The sequence below is a fragment of the Bos mutus genome, chromosome 16 (genome assembly GCF_027580195.1).
Source record: "Bos mutus isolate GX-2022 chromosome 16, NWIPB_WYAK_1.1, whole genome shotgun sequence".
NCBI classification, from domain to species: Eukaryota; Metazoa; Chordata; class Mammalia; order Artiodactyla; family Bovidae; genus Bos; species Bos mutus.
The window spans coordinates 48,498,935-48,515,595 of record NC_091632.1 but is presented as its reverse complement, the minus strand read 5'-3'; the positions used below and the strand labels follow the sequence as shown (position 1 = coordinate 48,515,595).

Sequence of the window (16,661 nt, the reverse complement as noted above, 5' to 3'; positions counted from 1 at the left end):
TAAAGTCCTTAAAATCCAGAAATCCTAAAAAAATAAAACATTTTGAGACTTTTAAGAATTCCTGCTTTTTACTACCTCAAGAGATTTCAGCATGGAGTTTAAGCACCCATGTGAATACAGCTTTATGGGGTTTCTTGTATCAGTTTAAGTTACAGTTGTAATTTAAAAATTTACTTGCCTAACTATGATCATAGAAGCCTCCTCCCATCCTTTCACATTTGAGGGGCTCTAAATTAGCCACTTGAAATTGTCCACACAAATCTGGATTCCTTTTTAAGATTGCTTTGCCTTTTAAGTTCTGACAGGCCAATATAAAGGTGCTTTGTTTTTGGCTGGAAAAACCTGAAATGGAAAGATTTCTGAAAGAGTGGGATGTATCAACTTTAGATAAAGCTAAACAAAAAAGACTGGCTTAAAAATATATTAAAGTATGTTATATTATTTGATACAGAATGCAGACTTATGTCCACAAAAGAGATGATATTCAGAAAATCATTAACTATGCTCCTCTCTATATATCTATTCAAAAGACTATTTAAAGCCTTTAATTTTCACTATAAGCACAAGAAAGCATTTGTTGGTTATGCCTCTCTAGTCTGAAATACATAGCTTTTATGTAAAAACCAACATAGACATACACAGATTTTTACGTTCACCAATAATTAATGATAAAAGTATAAAGTTTAGAAAAATACTAATCATTCTTTTCAAACACAAAAACAAAGCATCATTTAAAAATAGATTCTACAGCAGAGTGTCACATTTGTCTCTCTGAAGTAGATCTGAGTTATATTTAGTTGGCAGAGCCGCTGAATACTTAACGAGATTACCAAGTGATTTGGGCTACCACTGAAAAACTTCATATTGGCCTAAAATTCCTACAAGTAAATGAAGGGGGTGATGTAGGATGAGATGGCTGGATGGCATCACTACTCAATGGACATGAGTTTGAGCAAACTCTGAGAGCTAGTGAAGGACAGGAAACCTGGTGTGCTGTCGTCCATGGGTTCGCAGAGTTGGACATGACTTAGAGACTGAACAACAACAACAAAATCTACAGGATTATAGTTCATAGTTAATCCCCTTAATTCCAGAGTTCCCTTCCATAACCCTCAATGGAGGCTTACTGCCTTTTTTTAAAAATGAGAAAATCTAATGCATTTTAACAAATCTAAAACTCTTTCAATTAAAAATTTTCAGAATTCATCAACAGCTATGATATCAGCATTAAAAAAAGATCAATGACTAAACTGTTTTCTCTCTTGTTTCCTTGGAAATATCTACCTAACCATACCTACCTCCTTCCTTCCCTATCTACCTTACTATGTAAAATGAAAGCTTTCTACTGAGTAAATCTTTGCTCATGAGATAGGAGACATCAGAAAGCAAAATTTACATCAAGCTCTTTGACACAATATCTCTTCAAATCTCACTATTCAAATTATGTTTTGTAGGACACTGACATGTTTCTAAAGAGGCGTTCTATTACATAGGTACAAAAAGCTGTTGTCTGAATCAGTCCCTCCAAAGTGCTTACTGTTATAATGAAGTAACTGAATTCTAGTGAATCATCAGACCATTAAAGAGCAGTATTATTAAACAGCCTATATAAAACTCAGGAGGTTGTATTTTAATAATAATGTAATTCTTTGCCAAATATTGCACTGCTTAGGTTAAAATGCAAAAATATTAATCTGTTTACTTATTTATCTAAGAAAATTCATCACAATATCTTTAAAATTATTTTTATTTTTTCTGGTTTTGAAATATTATTGACATATAATATTGTCATTAGATTATCTTTTTCCTTCTGGAAGAAAATGTTAAAGGTATAATCTTTTGTTAACAGAAATAAGTTAACAAATAGCATGCTCTTAAAAAAGTGTCTATGATATTATGGTATTCTTCTCTAATGATTAATTGGTGTTGTCTAAAGATTAAGGACAAGTAAAAAATGTTTAAGACATTTATGTCATGGGGACACACACACACATTTAACCAAGGTGTGAGAACAATATAAACGTTGGCAGGAACATGTAGAAGACCACTGGTATATAAAAACTGACACTGTACTTAGTATTAATTATTTAATTATTTCAAAGCCTGATAATACGATTACTTTTAAAAATCTTTTTAAAGAGTGAAATAAAGAATAATAAATATGATACTTTAAGTCATTTCAAAAAACTTTATTTTAACCCTGAACTATGGATATCCTTTCTCAATGGGAAAAAGATTATTTCTTATTGATTTCTATCCTTTGAGCCCATCCAAGTGTTTCTAAATTAAAAAGGTTACTGAATAAAATAAATTTTAAATGTTAAAAATAAAACATTAAATGTACATTCTTACTTCTATTGTATTTTTATTCAATACTCTATAAAGTTATTTTCATTCATCATCACAGAAACTTTAAGTAAAAATTAAAAGTTTCTTTTGGAAATAAAATAATCTCCAATAGTATATAATCTGTACTTCTGATAAACTGATTATCAACAGGTCAACTAGATAAGACCCAATAATAAGAAAGTAACAAGATCAAAAAACCTTTTATTCATTTTAAGTATGTGGTAAAATTTGTTTCTACAAAACATAGGCTATTTGACAATGAAAACTAATATAAAACTTGCAATATTTGTTTAATAATACTGCTCTTTAATGGTCTGATGATTCACTAGAATTCAGTTACTTCATTATAACAGTAAGCACTTTGGAGGGACTGATTCAGACAACAGCTTTTTGTACCTATGTAATAGAACGCCTCTTTAGAAACATGTCAGTGTCCTACAAAACATAATTTGAATAGTGAGATTTGAAGAGATATTGTGTCAAAGAGCTTGATGTAAATTTTGCTTTCTGATGTCTCCTATCTCATGAGCAAAGATTTACTCAGTAGAAAGCTTTCATTTTACATAGTAAGGTAGATAGGGAAGGAAGGAGGTAGGTATGGTTAGGTAGATATTTCCAAGGAAACAAGAGAGAAAACATTACAAGCTTCTTTTGACAATAATTTTTTAAAGCTAGAGAAAGCTTACATTCAGTATAGATGGTACTTTTCAGTATAGGTATATTCAACTGGATATGTGGTAGTGTAACACATGTGCACTAAGATTTTCTTAAGCATAACAGTCAAGGCAATCACCTTTATGTATACAAATTACTACAATTAAAAAGGCAGTTTTTTATGTTATGTAGGTTACTAAATTTTCCTATTTAGCTTAGGCTCCTACCAACAACTTTATATTACAAGCACATAATACTATATATACATCTTGATTATATATTTAATAAATATTACACATTGTGCATTTGAAATGATTTTATTTACATTTTAAAAAGATCACAATGGTTACTCTGGGGAAAAAATGGATTGCAAGAGAAGGTAAATATGGAAGCAGGGAAGTCAGGAGGCTATTTTGAATGGTTCAGGTGACAGATGATGGTGGCGTGGACTAGGGTACTAACGGTGAATATGGAAAGAAAAGGCCAAGTTTGAGACAGTCTAGTAATGAAAACAACAGGACTTGTAGATGATTTGCACTGGAGATAGTGTTAATAGTGAAGAAAAGGGAGGAACCAGGGGAAACTCTAAAGTTTATGGCTTGAACTTTGGTTGACAGTGACATTTGCTGAAGTGGAAGATTAGAGCAGGCACCTATTTGCATGTGGGAAACCAAAAGTTAAGTCTCATGATTTTACTAAACATTCAATTTGGTATATTAAATAGAAGAGAGGTATCAGATAAAAATACAAGCCTTTAGATAGTATTAACATTTAATGACATGGGATCTGGATGAAACCCTCTATCTAGGTAGTGGGTGCAGTTACAGAAGAGGGCTCCCCTAAATGATAGGGATAGAGAACAGGGTCGAAGTTCTACAGTAACCAGCATTTAGTGGTGAAAAGGAAGTGGCTTATCCAGCAGAGAACACTGGGAAGGAATGGAGAAGATCCTAGGAGGAAAGTTAAATGGGGTGCTTTGAAAGCTGAAAAAGGGCCAGTTTCAAAAAAGCAGGGCCTGGACATGTGTGTCAAACACTGCTGAGAGTTAAAGACGAGAACAGTCCATGGATTTGGCAATTTGAAGCTTATGAATGTTCTGGACAAAACTGGAGAAACAGAAGAGTGAATGGGAGTCTTTTGAGATGTACTGTACGAAGAGAAATGAGAAATGGGTAGAGGTTGGAATGTGATGTTGGGGCAAGGAGTTTAACTTTGGAGATTCCACACTGAGTTTATATGCAGACAGGAATGATTTAGTAGAAGGGAGAAGAATGATGACATGAAAGAAGACTTCAGGAAGGCAAGAAGGGATGGGGTTCCAAGTGAAATGAATCAACTGGACTTTGAAGAAAAAGGCACTTTCTTCACTGTAATAGAGGGAAGAGAGTGAGGTGGAGTAAAAGTAAGAATAGACACCTGGAGGTAAGGAGATAACCTTGGGCAAGCTGCTTAACTCAATAAGCTTTGGTTTTCCTAATGTCTCCTTCTCTGAGTTGTTGTGAAGATCAAATTAGACAAGGGATATAATAATAGCAATTAGCATACTGTCTGGCACTCAGTAAATATATTTCAATAAATGCCACATTATCATTAATCAGCATATCTCAAATTATAGACAGATTTGAAACAACTTTAGAGAATAACATTTTAAATAATACAATTAGAATAAAGACTAAGTCTGTATGGCATTGAAGCCTGCATGTTTCTGTTCCATTCTAGCAATTTCATTTAAAATTGAACTGGATGGTTTACGTTATAGAAATGAACTTTTTGGAGCAGTTTCACTTGTTTAAGATTTTTCTTTCATTTTTTAAAGACCAACAAAAACTTTAAAAAATTGTTTTGTGCAGGGATTTTCTGTGAACTTTCATGTCCAGAATTTTGAATGGGTTATGGACTGTCTGATGCAGATTTAAAAGTAGTGGAAAAACAAAGGAGAAAACTACTTAACAGCCCCCAATACCCTCAAATACAGAGTCTAAAAATTCTGCTTTAGTTTCCATCATTTTTTTCTCACATGCAAACTTTCATGTTATAGTCTAACTACACGTAGATAGGCTTATTTGGAAACACTAATTCTAAAAGCACAAGCTACAGTTTTAAAGTTCAACATTTCTACATTATATCAAATATCTTCTGAAAAGGCAAGGGTAGTGCTATACATCCTTTTCTCTTAAAATTTTCAAGCCATTCTTTTTTCTTACCCTTCTCCTCTTATTGGGGTAACTAACAGGCACTTTACCCAAAGTGTGTCCTCTGTTTTATCAGAAGATCTGACTCTACTTCCCCAATTTAGAATCTTATTCTGTGCTTCAACATATTTTTCAACTGTTGTTTTTATGACAGTTATATAAATCAATGAACTGGTATTACACACTGCTGATGAAAATAGAAATAATTTATTTTGTGAAAACAAGCGGCCATAACAGAAACTGACTTCATTGGTGAGAAACCAGAAGCAGATTTCTTTTATATATTTTAGAACATTTCATATTTATGTATAATGTGATCTATGTAAACATATAATATTAATAAAATATATTTATCAATGCCCATCATCTAAATTGGCATTCTAAAAGTGAATTTCTTGACAGAGATAAGTTCCAGCTACCAACCAGTAAATAAGTCAGTAATAAAGATAATAAGTTTAAGTGAAAAATAAATTTAGCAACATATATTAACTGAATCAAATGATTAATGCTTCAACTGGGGGGGTTTCACTGTAGCAAAAAATAAATGTGACTTTATTGTACTTCACTATGAAGATGTATATGTTTAACAATGTATAAGATTCAGTTTGCTTAAATGTGATTTTGAATTTCCACTGATTTATTCAATAGATATTTATAGCATTTCCAGTATTTGTAAGGACCCATATAGTAAGATGGTTCGGTGGATACCTAAAATGATGTAAGAATAGCTCTTACAATGTAGAGGTCAAGTTTTTTGAAATCCTTTAAATACTATGAAATCTTCTCTGAAGTCAAAAGTGAAAAATAATGTTCTGACTTATTAAATAAACTCATTAAGTGCAAATTTATGTTGAAACTGAATATATAACATAATCCAAGAAATAAAAAAACTAGCTTCTTTATTTGAGGAGAAGGAGAGGTTTGAGCTTTCAAGAGCATTAAACTAGACCTAATTTGAACATTGATGGTAGTACATGTGCATGTGCAGTCACTCCCTCACCCTGCCCCTCCTCATATGCACACCTTTCTCCTCTCAGCTTATTAACATTCTAAATCTTTCTCCCAGGTTTGGCCTTGCAACCACTTACTTGATAAAATAGGTCACGCAGAAAGGAAGAACAACCAATAAAAGGAATTACAAAGACAACAAGATTAAACTGATTGCCCTGTTTTCATACACTGTAGCTGAAATCTGCAAATATGCAGTTGGCTGTGTTTTGGCATTTAACAGCATGCGATCAGTAAGGAGGAGGAAATTTTATTCTCATTAACGGTTGCAGATTTACTGCAGTGAAAAAGGGCTATGTAACTCGAGATGTGACAGTACAGAAAGATCAAAGCCTTGGACTGGAAACCAAATAAACCCTCTGGCTACTTCCTGCAAGGAAAATTCACTTTGGCAATGTAAAACAGAGCCCAGTTAAAAACTACTCTCAGTTTTATGAGCTGTCATAGCAGCTCAAGTGGTTTGGACCGGTTGAGTTTAGAACATTTTATTTCCTTGTTTTTGTCTTAGATACTTCTGTAAGCAGTTTTATAGACTTTAAAACACACACACACACAATAACAAATAAACAAAAAAAGAAACTCTTTTCTTTTGGTTGAAACTGAGAACGTAACCACTAAACTTATTAAAACAGGCAAGTCTTCATTTGCACATTCCTTTCTCATTTACTACAGTTTAATATTTTGCCATTAGATTTATTTGGCAATATACATTTACTTTAATAATTCATCTGTAATCTGTACAATCCCTATTCAAAATAAGTGCAAATCAGTTTACAGAACCCATATGGCTCATATCTGAGGGGTGAGCTATTTGTAATAGCACATCTGGAAGGTCTACGGGCAATATGGAGAATATGGGAATTAATTAACTTTACACTAAAAAACCTATAGGCTCTAAGTTTCAACTATTTTAAAAAATTATTTAAGAAAAAAAATTTGGTTCACGTTTCTAATACAGGGGCTTTCAAAACAATTAATCGTAAATACTTTAAATCACATTGTTAAATCAATCAAAACACAGACAGGCTAGACAAACCGACCCCTAAGTTTAGGAGTAAGCTCAGATTCACTGGATTCAGACTTAAGGGAAATAAAAGATGACATGCTCTATTTTCCTTTCTCTTTTATTTTTCTGGAGGGGTGGTAGTGCTTATCAACCAAATTGCTTATAATTTAAAAATTCTCATTAGATTATAAATAAGCAAGTCTTTGTAATGTGTATCCTATTCTCTTAAAAAAATTCATTTTTAAAAAAAAATAAGAGCATTTTATTGGTCAAATTTATCATAAAAGCAGTCATCCATGCTTAAGGGCTTTATCCTTTCTTTTTAAATTTATAACTCATTTCTGTATATCTGTACAGCCAACAAAAATGCTATTAATACATATTAAAATGAATGAACTTTAACACTGGATAATCACACTTAAATGGTGGTGATATAATTAAGTTCCTAGTCATGACTGGATGAACTCCCATGTCATTTCTTCTGGTACAAAACTACACGGTAATTGATGTGTTAACATTTTTATAGAATCTAGTCATATTCAGATTACTTATTAAATTTATAGACTCAATTATACTGAAATTCTTCTCCTAAATGAAAGTCCCAATAAAGAGACAGCAAATTTGGTTTTCTTTGGGAGGATCTTTGGATTTTACACACAGCTAACATGCCTGCCTCCAAAACCCAAGCTCAGATCACCAGACTGAAAATTAACAAGAATTTGATGAGAGCAGTTCTGCAGCCAACTTCTCTTGCTTCTAAATTTCCAAAGGAAAGCAAATCACTTAAAATATTTTTTTCAAGTCAGTATAAATTTTCTAGGATAAAATATCTTCCCAGGTTTCCAGTATTTTAAGTCTTGATTTTTGGCTTGAATTTCTATATTTCAGTAAAGTTTACAATTTGCTAATGCTGATGTGTGATAATCTAATAAAATCTGGCCTTAAAAGTTATAGGCCCAATTTACTAATAAAACGTAATTCAATTTTCCTTGGGAAATGCAAATCATTAGTATCCAAGCAGTAGAACTGAATTGAATTCCTTTGCCTTTTTTAAGGTTAAAAAGTTTTCTCTATTAAAAAGGCTTAACAAAGAAGTCAACTAAGACTAATATATAAGGATTCACTTATAGGCATAATACAATAGCATCATGTATATAAACATTTACATTGGTTAATTAGCTAAATAAAAGATTTGCTGGAGACATTAATCCTTGTAGACTGAGATTATCCCACTCATTTCATCCTCATTTTTTGTTCAACTGGATTAATCTGTAGAGAACTTAATGAACTACTTAACACAGTTTAATGGTAGTGAACTAGTTACTTGATGTGTTAATAAATTTTAGCAATTTGTCTCCAAGAAATCTAAACACCAATTTTCAGTAAACCATATACAGTGTATTAATGCAAAATAAGTAAACAATATACTGTATTGTACAACAAAATCTACATATCTTACTCTGAATTTTAATAACATTTACTCTAAACTTTCTAAAGCATAGTTCACTGTTACACTAACATATCTGCTTGCCATTTGGAGGCAGTAATGGTGTAATACTAAGAATCTCTGAGCCTTAATTTCTACATTTGTTAAAACAGGGTCAATACTACTTTGCCCTATATACCTTACACACTGTTGATGATCAAACATGATGAAATAAATGTTAGCTTTTTTGTTGTTGTTTAGTTTAGTTGCTAAGTCGTATCCAACTCTTTTTGCAACCTCATGGACCGTAGCCCACCAGGCTTCTCTGTCCATGGGATTTCTTAGACAAGAATACTGGAGTTGCCATTTCTGTCTCCAGGGGAGCCTCCTGACCCAGGGATTGAGGTGGATTCCTACCACTGAGCCTCCAGGGAAGCCCAAATGTTAGCTACATGCAAGTTATTAGTATTTGTATAATAAGATTTAGACAAAAAAAGTGCCTTAAATTTTATTCTTTGAAACTCTTAGAAGGCTCCTAAGACATTCCATCTTCTGAGATTAAAAAAAATAAATAACTGGCATAATTGTTGAGAGTATTTAGAGAGAAAAAAATGTAATGCGATTTAATGTAAGGACTGTGTTAGAGCAAGAGTCTCATGCTTAAGAAAACATTTGTTTGCACTGGTTTGCTTCTCTCATCAGAACTGTCACATAGCTATTGCCACTCTTGGTCTCCTGTTTTCACTATCCACTAATTAAACCATTTCATTACCTTAGATGGAATTTTACTTATCACAGAGTATTATTTCCTATAAATAGTTTTATTCACTTCAAGAAATTTTACCATGCATTTCTGATTGGTTAATAAAGATGGGAAGAACTTAAAATTATTTCTACTGGTTATACTTAGCTATAGCAATTATTACTGAGCCTGAAATAACATGTTTATATATGCTAAAATAATGTCATTTGGACAACTGAATATAATTATAATAAAAATTTGCACAAGTTTGGATATGCTTAGATCAAATCATACACCCTGAAAAGGAGTAACTTTTAAAAGTAAACAGGATATTGTCTTATTACCCAAGACCATGGTTTAGATTCTGTTGTATATGTTTTAATCATGATTTAACAAAATTCCATTTAAGCTGAAAAGCAATTCTTGCAAATATCCCAACTTCAATACAGCTAAGATCAAGTATTAGAAAACTTCACAATAATAACATTTATTCCACAATTAGGTAAGTGGATCTCACTACACTCAATGAATCTATTTTCTTTGACACACAATTATTTACTCAGTCTTTATCTCTGATTATTTCCTGAGGATAAATTCTTAGAAAAGAAATTACAGAGTTAGGGAATTTTAGGCTTCTGTTTTCTGTTACCAAATATAGTTCACTGAGGTTTTGTCCATTTAAATGCCCACAAGAGGTGTATCACAGAACCTCTTTGCTCCCATGTGTGGATATTAGCATTAAAAATTATTTTGCAACTGATAGGTGAAAATGGAAACTGGCTGCTTTATTTGTATTCACCATGACTGGAAAAATTACTAAAGTTAGAAGTTTTTTTAAAGACTTCATGAAGCATGTTCTCCTCTGAGAAACAGTTATAGGGAAAGAAATTAGGAACAAAAAAGTTACATACTTAATAAAGCAGTGATTTTAATGATTATCTTTAAAAGTTCTAATAAGTATTTCATAATAATTTATTTAGTTCTTAAAATGCTGCGGAGCAAATGGCTGGTCTCAATATCTATCAAAGAAAATATTTCTATGAGGTTCTTTTCATTTCTTTTGATCCTTCAATATAATTTCTATACTACTGCCACAGTAATGAAGGTCACTAAAACTTATACCAGGAGAACAAATGGAAGAGTTTGGTTTATCAATTAAAACTTTGTAGAGGACTTATCAAATAAGGGATTTTATAAGCATATTTAATTTTATCTCAATATATGATAATTTCTCAATTGCCAAATTAAGGGCTGTAATATAGATAATAATTTGATTTATCTTTTGTATAACTGCTTTAACATAATATCCTATTATGTAATTCAAGGAATAATACAAAGGGCTGCTGCTGCTAAGTCGCTTCAGTCGTGTCCGACTTCGTGCGACCCTATAGACGGCAGCCCACCAGGCTCCCCCGTCCCTGGGATTCTCCAGGCAAGAACACTGGAGTGGGTTGCCATTTCCTTCTCCAATGCATGAAAGTGAAAAGTGAAAGTGAAGTCGCTCAGTCGTGTCTGACTCTTCACAACCCCATGGACTGCAGCCTACCCGGCTCCTCCGTCCATGGGATTTTCCAGGCAAGAGTACTGGAGTGGGATACCATCACCTTCTCCGAATACAAAGGGCAGTAAATATTAATACTACACAATGCCTTTTAGACAGGGAATACTGAATTTTAAGGTTGCTTTTCTCAAGTGAAATAACTGAGTTAAATAGTTGAGTATAATGAAGGTGACCTTATAGCTAAAGAATAAGTCAAAATTTTACATAGAGTTTCATAGGAAGGAAAAATTATACATTTACAAATTTTGATAAAAGATTACTACTTACATAGAAAGAAAATAATGTGTTAGTCCTATTTAGTACTTTTAAAAATTGTACAACATTTAAAATTGTGCAAATGACTAACATTTCAACAATGATTTAATGTTTTAAAGAAAATAAATGAGAAAACAGAATAAAAAATATATATGTGAAACATATATATAATGAACAGAAAAGTTAATGGCCAAGTATTTTAAGAAAGAGGAAAAAAGAAGCAGGCACACACAGAGAAAATGAAAGTGTGAGAATCAGATGGCTCAGATAATTCACACATCTAGTTCATCTCTGACTTTAGTGAAACCATCAGTTAAGTGACATCATTGTGCCAACCACAAAGAAGAACTCCAGGCCCTCTGAAAAATATTTTTCAAAGCCCCAAGGAAATCCAAGCAGTCCCTGAAATTTTTTTCCAGTTTATGAAAATTGGATTCCTATAAAAGAAAAATGGACCATTTTTACTGCAACAAAAACTGATTTGTAAAAGCTGGAAACAGTTTAAAAATTCTCAACATGAGGTTCTTGTTAGTCTTGAAAAGTAAGAGTTATAATAAAAAAAAAAGGTTCAAAAATATGGTACAGATACATTGTATATAAGGGGGAAAAAAGCCAGTCTTACTCCTATTATTTTTAATTAGCTTCAATAGCAAGTTCCAATTTACTTTCTAATACCAGTTCAGGTTTTGGGAGCACAAGATTTACATCTGATCTTCTGAGAATGGCAACCCAATAGCTAATGCCTTGGAGCCCTAATATATTTTGCATTACCCCCTAAATGTTGGGAAATTCTGGTGGCAAGAGGTTCAAACTGATAGTGACACATGTCTAAAACTCGGGATTCGCTAACTGCCAGTATGTATTTTATCAAACACCACGTCCCTCTTGTAGAATAGGATGGATGAGCTTAACAATTTTCACTGGTTTCCAATTAAACTGCCTTGCTATATTACACAAATGTAGACATTCATATTAAGAAGGGCACCCTGACTTGGATTTTAAGAAACATACAATTTGAACTGTTTAAATCAGTCTCTAAATCTGACTCAGTTTCCCCATTTTAACAGATTTATCACATTATGAAATGTGGTCATTTTAGAAAGAAATAATTTTTTTCTGAACAATTAAAAAAAAAACTCTTATACAAATTAGAAATTTATTCTTTACCTTGCAGAAATTTGGGATCATATACTTCACCCGAACCCACTAAAACTGACATGTTAAAAACCCACAAAGACTGAAAAGTCACAAGTACTGGCTGAACAGCATGCCACTTGGCACTGTCATACTCTTTCATGTTCTCAAATCATTAAAAACATTTGTAATTATAAACATTCACATTTTATATATTATTTTAAAAATTATTACTATTCCAATTAACTTGACATTGCTTGTTAATCAAAGACATATGATGAACAGGGAATGAATTTTTAAGTCATGTGGACAATTTTCCTCATTTAAAGGAAAAAGAACCTCTCAAAATAGGTAACATCTCCTGTTCTTAAAATCAGCTTTTTCAGTACTTAAAATTTAATCAAGATATTTTTCTTTCATAATTAACCCAAATTCTTCATGTTGTTCATTAAGTCTGTTTATTCTCATTTTAACAGTAGAGATGAAGAATAAGAGTTCAACATCTGTTTACATTTTTTTTTAAATCCCACTTTGCTTAAAATCAATTAAAATGAAATATTTCAAAAATATTATTTTAAGTCAATCATACTTGATCTAATAGGTTTTATATTTACCTATTAGATCTCAGAAACCTAAAGGTAGCCATTAGTTTAAAATTTCACATCTGGGACATTATGCATCTAAATTATCATGCCAAAATATGTGAATAATTGTGGAGCAATTTAAAATAAAATATTTGTAGAATTAAAAAACTAAGTCAGACTGAATCCATAGTTACTACAAAGAACAACATAGGAATTCCATTAGAAGACAATCCTAACCAACCAAAAATAATTGCATATCAATAAAAAAATGTAGCAAAGAATAACTATGAGTTTTTGGCTATATTATAAGCTTTCTTTGTATCTCTGTTGATAAAATTTAGAGTCTCCTTTTATTTGATCTGTTACCTACAAAAAAACTAAGGAAATTCACTGTAAATTATTTCTTCTGGAAATTCAAAGAGAAAATGATATAGTTACTATATTTATGGCCTGAAAAATTAAAAAAGACAAGAGATGAAAGACTTAACTTTCTCAGGGGAAGTTCTTTTTAAAGGGAAATCTCAATTGGAAATGATTAAAATAAATAAGTATACCATTTTTTTAATTTGAAAAAATATATAGTCTACATGAAGTTTTATTAACTAATCCTTTAAGCCAATGTTACTGTCATGTGTCTTTTATGATGTGAAAGAAGCTACTTATGTTTTTTTAATGTTGAAAAAGAACTAAAGGTGCAAAAGTAAGAGAATTTTCCCAAAGTCTTTTTATAAAAAGAAACTTGTTAACAGAACTGAGGAATGAAATTCTGAAATCTTTGGACACAGTACAAAACTTAGTCAGTGAGTATAGCCATCTCTCAAAACATACAATCAGGTTCTTAAAAATCACATAACTATACAAAACATTAGGTCTTTCTCAAATAAGTAATGCATGGTTAGTTTGCCTTTTTTAAGCTGGAAGTATATGCAGGAGACACAAAAGCAATGTTTTGTCCATAGTGAAACATAAATGGCAGAAAAATTAATCTTAAATGCTATCAGCAAAAATCTTCAATATAAACACTGAGACTATATAGCAAAATAATTTCTTCCTTTTCGAATTATGTTTCAGAAAACATTTGTACAGTGAACTGTCATAAAATGGAACATACTAGTTATAATAATTAAATAGAATCTCTAATTATAACTAATAGACATCAGAAGTAGTCAAAAGCCATATGCTTTCTGGTATTTAATCATGTTTAATTTTTTTTCCCTAAGGCAAGTAGTTTCTTACCATGACAATCCAGTGCACCGATGAAACAATTTCTAAAGTACTATTATTTACTTAAAGTTCACTAATGGCTACTGAACTACCCATAAGGATACTGCATTTCATAAAATACTCCTGTATTTTCCACTATGCTTTTAAATTTTGTCATGACCATCAGTGAATTGTGAAACCAATACAGTGGGTCGCAATCTGCATTTCAAAAATAGAATAGACTAAAACAGAACATATCATTGTGAATTACATGCAGTAAGAGTAACTGCTATTTTAAGAATTTTACTACTGAATTAAAATGGTTAATATAAAGTGATGATTCAAGAGTTATAACACACTGGTCATAACTGTATTTAAAAGAATTATTTTTAATTTAATTTTTTAACTTTTTTTTAACACCAAAAACATTTTGCATTGGGGTATAGCCAATTAACAATGTTGTGATAGTTTCAGGTGAACATGCAACTGTATTCTTAAACACACACTGTATTCTTATTCTCCAAACAGAAATATTTATGTTAATAAAATATGTAATTTTAGAAGAGAAAATTAAATCAATAATTTAAAGAAAAAAATAGTCTTAAGGGTAAAAAGACTATACCTATTCTTTGGACCATTTTAATGTGAAATTGCAATAATCATCCTAAGTTAAAGTATTATACCTTAGTAATGATATGAAGGGAAAACTATTATTTACAGTTTCTGGCAAGATTTTAAAAATCTATGAGACCAGTAATGAAGCAGAATATCTGTTGGGGGAAACTTTATTATAATTGTACAACAGAGCTGGCATGCCAGGTTTTTTCCTTAAATATTTTATTTGAATGCCATGCAAGGAGGAAAAGTCCTTAATTTAATCAGAGCATCAACTTTTTAAAAACAATGGTGTCTGAATAATTGTTAAAATACATGTATTGTGTTCTTATTTTATAGGATTTGGAAAACATGAAATAACCTGCATCATTAATTTGTCAAAAGCACTGCCTATTTCAACAGACAGCTTATATTTTCCAAACTGAGGAAATATATATATATTTTTTTCTTAGAACTGTGATATCTTCATTTTTTACATGGAAAAATGTGACTTTGTAAGTTAATTTAAAATCAAACAAGCATGTTCTTGAAAATATTCAGGATTTGTTTTACTCTTTAATGGAAAAAGAAAAATGGGAAGTGATGAGAGAATTTTAGCTTTTTAAAATCAAGGGAAACACCATATACTAGATTTTTCTTGGAAGTCTATTTACCTGCCAGCAAATGAATGCTGCCCAACTACATCTCCGTTTTGAAGGTGATAATCATTGAAGAAATCTGGACTCATGGCTCCTTCAGAGGCAACTAATCCATCTAGAAAGAAAATAGTAACTAATGAAACATCTTTGTAGGGAATAAAAAGGAAACTATTCTATTAAGTAACACAATAGAAAATAACCTGTATATTTAATCCAGAAGAAAAATGTTAGCATGATGTTCCATTCTCTCTGAGAGTGTGAATGAATAGCATACATACTTAAGTGTTCTGCACATTTATTAAGCATCTACTGTGTTGCAGTGGCTTCCCTGGTGGCTCAGTCAGTGAAGAGTCTGCCTGCAATGCAGGACATCAGGTTCAATCTTGGATAGGGAAGATCCCCTGGAGAAAGAAATGGCAATCCACCCCAGTATTCTTGCCTAGAAATTCCATGGACAGAGGAGCGTGGCAAGCCACAGTCCATGGGGTTGCAAACAGTCAGACACGATTGAGCGACTAAACCTACTAAACCTATGTTGCAGTACTATTTTATTACACAGATGAATAAGACACGATCTCTACCTTCAAGGAGCTTATAGTTTTGTGGAAAGACAACAAAAGATAGGGGGTGAGAAAGGATAGAGAGGAACAATAAGCCTTTCAGGCTAAGAAAGAGAATGAGTAAGGAAATAGAACAGACAGTAAATAGCATGGTTTTGGTATAGAGCAACCCTCTAATATATTCCACATTCTATATGCGGGCAGCTTCATTTGTGTAGCATGAGTAGGGAATTATATATTTCAAATAAGTTAATTTTTATATAAGCAATGCTTCACACAGACACACACACTTTGGTGTGTGTGTAATATAATTTTGTAATGTAAATACATTTTACATTTACTGTGTTTTTACAAAGTATACTGAATATAATTTAAAAACTTCTTGATAACTCAATCTTCATTATAAACATCAACCATAATATAGTAATGCCCTAGGTTATGAGATATATTGGACTATCTATACTAAATGGTTACACTACCATGCTTTTTAGTACTTATTTCTTTGCTTATAAAGTGCTCCTTTTCCTAAACCTAAGAATTTATTATTACTTCTTGCTGATTTTAGATACTGCTTTCCCATTTGCTCCAATCTAAGAATTCAGATAACCTATTTTTGATAGAATTATGTATAAGTTAAGAATAAGAAGAATCTGAGGAAAAAGGATCTCAGTAATGGCTTCAGGGCTGTCCTATATGGCTCTTGTAATTACTACTTGAAAAGCTCCGAGACTTTC

General features: G+C 31.8%; 1 protein-coding gene across 1 annotated transcript in view; it reads right to left on the bottom strand.

The window, feature by feature from the left end:
• Positions 1-16,661, bottom strand: part of KIFAP3 (kinesin associated protein 3) — a 142,029-nt gene that overhangs the window by 13,066 nt on the left and 112,302 nt on the right. The window contains exon 19 of the mRNA XM_005902387.2: positions 15,383-15,482. Coding sequence (XP_005902449.1) covers positions 15,383-15,482 — 100 coding nt within the window. The remainder of the gene's footprint in view (positions 1-15,382; positions 15,483-16,661) is intronic.